The sequence below is a fragment of the Phaseolus vulgaris genome, chromosome 8, assembly GCF_000499845.2.
Source record: "Phaseolus vulgaris cultivar G19833 chromosome 8, P. vulgaris v2.0, whole genome shotgun sequence".
NCBI classification, from domain to species: Eukaryota; Viridiplantae; Streptophyta; class Magnoliopsida; order Fabales; family Fabaceae; genus Phaseolus; species Phaseolus vulgaris.
Genome location: NC_023752.2, coordinates 48,506,739 through 48,515,221, shown reverse-complemented (window position 1 = coordinate 48,515,221; position 8,483 = coordinate 48,506,739). Strand labels below are relative to the sequence as shown.

The window sequence follows — 8,483 nt, the reverse complement described above, 5'->3', positions numbered from 1 at the left end:
ATCTTATTGATGTTGTCAAAATATTTACCATAAGACCATCCTAGTGATCAGTTTTTCTTTTCCTTTTATTTTTTCACATTTAATCATAAATTATCACTTCCTTTTCACTTGTCTTCTTTATTTTCAAAAGAACAGTGAAAACAGTTTTTGGTATTTTATCTGTTTACAGACAAATCTTTAAGAACAAGAAGAAAAAATAAAAAATGAAGTAACTTTGTATGTTTAGAAAGTAAAACCTAAAACACAAGTATAGTTAAAACCTTTTAACAGTGGAACAGAACAATCCAAAAATACATGGTGAACAAAAAATAATGTTCTCAACATGGATTTTAAGCAGACATGTTAGATTGTATTTTCCTAATAAATATTATGTATGTTAGAATGTAGGGTTAGAAATTGGCACCGACAAGAGTTTGAAAGAGAGGGGTTGGTGGGGACAGAGGTTGAGATAAAATCTGAAGTCTGATTTCATAGGAACAAAGGATGGGCCAAGCACATAATCGTATCTAATGAAAAGGAGTGAAATCCTTCATGTTTGTCACATAAAAACAAGTTGCAAGAATCTTCACCAACCTCTAAAATGGAATAGACAGGAAGGTGGCAAAAAGGGTTTAGAATTCAATAATATGAGGATTCGTTCAACTGGGGTGGAAAGCTTGAGGGACCTTGTGCCCTAGCAAAAATGCTTTTCTTGTCAAATCCATTAGAAAGATATGAGGTGAAAAAGAAACTCAAATTACGTGATTGGTTTCACAACTATCCAAAACTTGAATTGGGAAAAGGGTCTCACTGATTTTAGCTTCAACAGATTTAAACACCCCTCATAATCACGAATCCACACCAAACACCACGCTTTCATTTTGCAATGGACCCAACTTGTTAACAGCTAATATATGTTTAATTATCATCAACTCTCACCGTCAGAGTAAAGATGCAACATGCAGGATGTTTCGTAGGTGATGGAGTAAAAATTATATTTCAAATTTCTGATTTTGGATTTTGGATTTTGTAAATAAAAAAATTATTATAAAAGCATATTATAGATAATTAGAAACAAAATTATAAATAATCATTACTATCTAATTTAATGAATGTTTATATCAATAACATTATTATATTTTAAAGGTAGGACCATTTTATTAATTTGATATTGTTACAAGTCAAATATTTTTTTATTTTAATATCTTTATAAATATGGTGGAGAGTGTAGTGTTTTTTTATTGTTTTCAAGTGGTGGTGATAGTGGTTTATGGTGACTAGTGGTAATTTGTAGTGTTTTAGGTGGTTATGTTTTCGTTTTTTTATTTTTTTTATTTTTTTAAGCTAGAAAATCCAGAAAAAATACCAGTTATGTGGAGTAACATATAGTATAGAACTCAGAAAAAAAATTATCTTTGAAACGTTAAATATAAAGAATTTTTTCGTCAACCCCGCTTAAATGATGAAAATGTTCTTGTAAAAACTGTAGCACTGTGGCTGAAGAAGAAGAATGAAAGTGTTTCTACTAAAAAAAGAGTAAAAATACGGATTGCAACTTAAATTATTTAAAATTGTGAGGTCATGTTTTATTTAAAATTATTTAAATAAATTTGGACTTTTAAGAATTAATATGGAGAGATGAGGTGTATGAGGTGGAGGAAAAATTTATCTGGTTACAACAACCCCAATTCAAATTCAAAATGGATTCCAAGTGTTTTTTTATTTCAGAACAGAAAAAGTATGGTTTAATAACATTCTACCAAATTATTTTTAATGCTTTTTCTTTAATTTAAATGGATAAATGTGTGAATACATTCTCATGATTTTAATGTAACTACTTTTAGTGAACTTTTTATTAAATTGACAAACTATTTTAAAAGGATATTGTAGTGCTTAGTTAGAAGATTACATGTATTCTTAAAGTGATACACATTAAGGCCACTAATATCACTCTTTTCTATCACGCAGTCAACGTTTGTCTCATATATCACTAAATTAAACATTAAATAATTACTTTATTTAAACTTGATTTTTTTTAGTCATTATTAATTGTTTTTTGTGATTAGGAAAATAGTAATAACTCCCAACCTACAATTACGACTAAACATAAACAATGAGAAAAACAAAGAAAGTTTTATTAAGCCCATTCGTTATAAGTTTAAGATCCGACACTTATAATTCTTTTATTAAAATAAAGTTCCTTGGTATAAAATTTAAGTTCTTGAATTTTAAATTATAAGAATAAAAAACTATTTTCTATTTTAAAATATAATTTTCTATTAATAAATAAATACAAATATGTTTTATAGAAAACCCTTACATTATATTAAAAATTGTAAAGAAAAATTAAAAGTATAATATAAAAACACACAAAAGATAAATTAAAATCTTATATAATTAACCAATAATAGAGATTATTTTAATGTAAAATTATGTTGTGAATTATAAATAATATGTTTTATAGTTTGAAATTTGATAGTCGTAAAGTTTTATAAATATAAAATGGAAAGGGTGAAAATGTTAGGATTTGGTTAAAGTAGAAAGATGTGACAGCTGAACTGAACAAATACTTTTCCATCATAAATAATTGTAATTACAAGTACACTATGACATAATCCAAAGTTATTATGAATATAAATATAGATAGACACATCTTCATTTCTTTAATATTTGCCCTAATTTTTAATACTTAGGCGAAAGAGATATCATATCCACTGCAAAGTAATAAATTGCCTGAAAATGAAATGGAGAATTATAAGGGCCTCAATTTCCTTCCAAACCCTAATTTCCCCTCTTTTTAATACCTCAAAATGATTCTACACATGCTTTAAACTATTGACCTACCAAATTAAACTAAAAGTACACCACACACTCCAATTCACTTCTTCCAAAAATATTGAATTTGTAAAATTTAAATTATGTGAGAGACTATTAAGATTCACCCATTCACAATTGGTTTAATTAGTTTATATATTCAGATATATTTTCACATAATTAAATTTTAAGTTTTTTATAAATTTGAATAATTGAGATAATATGACTATTTGATTTTATAGACTCAAATACAACACTATAAATTGGGAACTAAAAAGAAAAATATTAAATCTTAATTATCTTTATTAAAGATACATTCTATCGTGTCGGGTTTCAAGTTTCAACATGGTTTGTTTGATTTTTGTTTTCTTATTTAATTTTAAAAGATAAAACAATTCTCGTCCAACTTACTATTTTTCTGCCAAAATCAAATAATTATTTTACTTGATCACAAAATCAAATACTGACTCAACTGGAAAATTTAAAATCTTTGAACCGTCAATAAAACATATTTTTTAATAAAAAAAATAATTGAAAATATTAAATTTATAAATAACTTAAACTTAATTAAACATTTAGAATTTAACATGTAAAGAAAGTAAATCTAAGAGTTTGGCTGAAGATCGTCATAGGATATGGTTTCTTATCAATGAGAAGAAGGTTCTAAGAGGTTAGTAGCAATCGATAAAATTATCATCTTGTTTTCTAACATGTTCCTATTGGTCCTAATGATGGTGCTACAGACCTTATTATTATAGTCCAACAAACCTTTTATTTCTATTTTAATGTTAATTAAACTACTTTAGTCCTTGGTCCTACATGAGGGAACATGCTAACAAACTTGATTAAAAAAATAATATATGACCTAGAAACAGAAACTATTCTACAAATAACATTTTTCTTTACCAGTGACATCACAGGCACTTAATTATCTAGTGATTAAATTATTACCCCTTTGGGATGCAGAGGTAATAGTATTGGAGCAGCATACACAAATAATAGCATTTTAAATCCAATGTTGTCACTGTGAGGTGAGTTTAAGTCCTCAATGTTCCTTCTGACATGTTCCAATCTCTGAAATTTCACTTTTAACTTGGTCTTTGTTTAACCACAGAATTTATGTTATGTATTTTTCTTATATTATATGCATATGTATGTTATCATGTTACCATGCTCTTGAAATTGAATCATGGACCCTTGCCCTTTTTGTGTCCCGAAAGCCGCGCAATGAAGTCAAAGAAGTAAAGTAGTTTCTTGGAAAGCACTCTATAAGGGTTATATATATATATATATATATGCACATAAACATCTTCTATAGGACAAGCCCTTGCATAATAAAGTGCTTCCTGTTCAAGCCATCACTTTAAGACTTCCTCTCAGATATCTTTCAGCTTCTGTGCTTTATTCTTTGCTTGATTTTCTTTTGTTTTTCCCTCCATCTAAACAACACATATAATTGTTTCTATCACACTTCACAAACCTCTTCAACAACAAGTCATGGCAGCGAAGGCAAAGAAGAACAAGGTGGGGAGTCAATCGGGTTGTGGCCTCATGGGGAGAATTCTCCACCTCAAAAGCCATAAGCTTAGAAAATCATCCGTTCACTCCCTACCCTTGAAGAATCCACAGAGTGATGATGATGGCAAAAGTGAAGAACCAAAGACCCCAAATGAAGAATCAAAGGTTACAAAAAAAGGCTGCACTGAGCCACACAGACTGAGTGGTGCAGAACAGAACCCGGCCAGAAAGAGTACCTCTGTTCACCAACAACAACCTTGTACATATCGAAACAGTCAAAATCAAAGGCCTTCAGATGTTGTTGCAAGAAGCTCAACATCAACATCATCCCCTAGAGCTTCAATTTCAACTCACACTAAGGTTCAACAAAACAAGGACAAGAATCATAAGCGCAAGCCATATAGAGACCCCGCTGAAAATTCTCTTGCACTTGCTAGGATAAGTACTAGCAATGAGAACAATAACTCTAAATTGAAGCTCACTGGGAATTTGCTTGTGAATAATACCCCAAGGAGAAAGAGTGTGGAGTACATGCCTAAAAATGCAGAGTTGAACTCTGTGCCCATTTCCTACTCAATTACAAGCAAAGGCTCAATGGGGAATATCATGAGGAGCAACAGCACTGGCAATGAGGTTGGACAGTTTTTGAGTCCAAGGCAGAAAAAAGTGGACCCTGAGGTGTTGAAATCCATGGGAAATGAAGCATACAAGCAGGGGAGATTTGAAGAGGCTTTGGCTTTGTATGACCAAGCAATTGCTCTTGATTCAAATATGGCAACGTACCATTGCAACAAGAGTGCGGCTTTAATTGGTTTAGGAAGGTTTCAACAAGCAATTTTTGAGTGTGAGGAATCTATCAAACTGGACCCTTCGTATGTCAGAGCTCACAACCGTTTGGCCACAATATATTTCAGGTATAATAATGCAATACACATGCTTTATTCAATGATGTTAAGCATGATTTGCATCATGATAGTATTTTGTTGTTATTTTTACTTATAATATTGCAAATTTGAATGCAGGTTGGGAGAAGCAAAAAAAGCACTGGATTGCAATCAATCAACCGGATGTGCTGATTCAATACTTGCTTTCCTAGCTCATGCTCTTCAAAATCATCTTAACAAATGCATAGAAGCACGGAAAGTAAATGCGTGGAGTGATGTACTAAAGGAAACACAGTCTGCAATATCCTTAGGTGCTGATTCAGCTCCACAGGTTAGTCATTTCCTTGGTCTAACATTTTATTTTTTATGTTTCTTACGGAACCCCAAGTAGTTCTTATTTTAATCTTAGATTTCGTACCAATGTTCCTTCAATTGGCAAATAATTATGTCAAATTGGAAATATCAAGAATTCCCCTTTGCTTAATAATATTGGTCTCAAGAAATGATACAGAGGACACAGCAGCTATGATTCATGCTGATTAATTAAAAACTGATTATGTATGATAGGTCTATGCTTTACAAACTGAAGCCTTTCTGAAGCTCCTAAGATATCAAGAGGCTTATGCCATCTATGAAAATATGCCAAAATTTCAACTTGATTGGTGTACCAAGGTATTTGGTCCGGCTTGCAGCGCTTACCTATTGATGATAGGAGCACTGGTTTACTTGGCAACTGGCAGGTTGGTGAGAATGCTTTATTTTTATATGTTTGACAAATTCTTCTCGTGATTTATGTATTTGGAAGTTCACCTGTGAGCATGATGCATTGTAAAATAATAATAATAATAATAATACATAACATTTCTCTAGACACCAAACTGTAGTGATTATCAGCCTCACGCTGCTAATGCTTTGTTGGTATATCTATAATGCTGGTACATTTTCTGAGCCTGATTAGATCTGAATTTGAATATGAATTGAATTTTGTTGTTTAAAAGGTTTGAGGAAGCTGTGACAGCAGCTCAGCAAGCAGCTAAAGTTGATCCAGGCAATAGAGAGGTGAATGCAGTGGTAAGGAGGGCGAGAGCAGCAACATCAGCTAGAATGAGTGGGAACTTGCTCTTCAAGGCCTCAAAATTCACCGAATCATGTGCCGTGTACAACGAAGGACTTGAACATGATCCTCACAACTCAGTTCTGTTATGCAACAGAGCTGCTTGTCGTTCTAAGCTTGGCCGATATGAGAAAGCAATTGAAGATTGTAACTCGGCACTTATGTTTCAGCCAGGTTATAGCAAAGCAAGATTAAGGAGGGCTGATTGCAATGCCAAGGTACTTTAATTTCTATGCTATTATTTAATTCTTCTGCTACATACTTAATTACAGTAATAATAACCCTTTTGTGATTTTTGTGTGTGCATGTAGTTAGAACGGTGGGAAGCTGCTATTCAAGACTATGAAATGCTATTGAGAGAAAGGCCAGGGAACGAGGAAGTGGCAAGGGCTTTGTTTGAAGCTCAGCTCCAACTAAAGATTCTGCGAGGTGAAGATATTAAGGACTTGAAATTTGGTTCAAACTTGGTTTTCATCTCGAGTAATGATCGGTTCAGACATTATGTAACCTCACCTGGTAAGGCATATTTGGCTTCTTGGGTTAGAAAATTTCATTTACATGAGTACTACAAATGCACTAACCAGTTGTGAGGGTTATTGAATAGGGATGGCTGTGGTGCTCTTTAGCAACAAGGCAACCCACAAGAAAGTGTTACTTATGTTGGAGCAAACCAGCAAAAGATTCCCATCAGTTCATTTCCTCAAGGTTGGTGTATTTTATATTGTTTTACACTTCACAGCTTGTGGGAATGTAAAAAACAAAAGTTCAGAATATACCAAATGCAACTACTAGTGTGACTAAGAAAAATAACTTTAACCAACATCAATCCTTTAAATCTGTTTTTGTGCCTCTTTCACTGTTTCGTACTTATATCTAAATGATACTTTTTTAGGTGGAAATCGAAGACCACCCTTACTTAGCAAAGTCAGAAGGTGTTAGCTCCATCCCAGCCTTCAAAATATACAAAAACGGATCAAGAGTAAAAGAAATTTCAGGCAACAACCCCGAGTTGTTAGAAAGATCAGTTGAATTATACAGTAGCTGAGATCTTTGCACTTAAATTATTCCTACAAAACTGCTTCTCCTTCATAAATTACCCGCCCTTGATTACAGGGCAGAGGAAACCCAAGAGGGTATGGCATCGTATCACTGCACCATGTAAAAAGTATAGACAAAAAGTAATCGATTTAGATTCTCTTAACGCTTTGGATGTTCCTTTAATTATTCATATTCCATGTACATTGGTTCGAAAAACCTGAACGAACAACTGCATTGTATTTTTCTTAAAATATTACATGTTCTAAACAAGAATGATTTTTCATATTCTGTACTTATGAAACACTAGTTGTTAAGGTTGAGGTAACATAAGTGCCGTTGGTGAAACTTAGAGGAATATCAGTGGAATTCTGTTTCAAGCTCGTTGGTCGAGTGGATCTCAGAGTTTGTCCTTTCATTTGTTGTTCTAGTTTTATGAGTTATATTTCAACTGTTTGTTTTGTCACTGTAACCACTCAACATTGGAAATCTCACATGAGATAAAAATATAAAATTAAGTAAGATCAAAATATATATATATATAAGTAAAAGAAATTATAAACTTATTACAAATGTATAGTAAAATAAAACCGTTTATAATTATGATATCACACAATACAATTCCAAAATTATTCTATTTTAGAAGAAAAAAATCTTTTTCCAGTTATAATATGATACATAATTGTTGAGATATTATCACATATCACTCTTAACCAAATTCTTCATAGATCATATTTGGCCTTCACACATATGAAACATGATTCATAACAAAATGATTTGTATGTTGGTAAAGATCATCTAAAGCAAAGGTCCTTCACTTATGAATCATGACATTCTTTCTCATATTTACCATGCAACCAAATAATATAAAATCATTCTTTCTGACATGCGATAATAGTAAGTAATTATTATAAAATATATTTATTTTGATACATTTAATTTCCCGTGAGATTTGTGAAAAATGAAAAAAAAATCAGAGAGTGAGAATATGAAATAGGAATAACTTGAAATGACATTAAAAATAAGAAAATGAGACAAATATGTACTTTTCTTTATTTATATATTGATGGGTTTGAAATTTTTAAATGCAAAAGAAAAAGTGAAGAATGTAAATAAAAAAAATCCTAAATACTACTAAA

At 31.6% G+C, this 8,483-nt stretch overlaps 1 protein-coding gene across 1 annotated transcript; it reads left to right on the top strand.

The window, feature by feature from the left end:
- The first annotated feature begins 3,796 nt into the window (after positions 1 to 3,796).
- On the top strand, positions 3,797 to 7,511 carry LOC137826406 (TPR repeat-containing thioredoxin TTL1-like). Its single transcript, XM_068632364.1, has 7 exons — positions 3,797 to 5,225; positions 5,334 to 5,526; positions 5,763 to 5,935; positions 6,194 to 6,527; positions 6,621 to 6,825; positions 6,914 to 7,014; positions 7,202 to 7,511. Exons 1-7 carry the CDS (start codon positions 4,291 to 4,293, stop codon positions 7,352 to 7,354), a joined length of 2,094 nt encoding a protein of 697 aa, XP_068488465.1. The 5' UTR covers positions 3,797 to 4,290; the 3' UTR covers positions 7,355 to 7,511.
- Positions 7,512 to 8,483: the final 972 nt, after the last annotated feature.

Bases quoted from the DNA above. Each gene is read 5' to 3' on its own strand.
- LOC137826406 (XM_068632364.1), top strand. From the start codon at position 4,291: ATGGCAGCGAAGGCAAAGAAGAACAAGGTGGGGAGTCAATCGGGTTGT. The intron at 5,226-5,333 runs GTATAATAATGC...ATTTGAATGCAG, and splicing joins TTGGCCACAATATATTTCAG to GTTGGGAGAAGCAAAAAAAG. The intron at 6,528-6,620 runs GTACTTTAATTT...GTGTGCATGTAG, and splicing joins GGGCTGATTGCAATGCCAAG to TTAGAACGGTGGGAAGCTGC.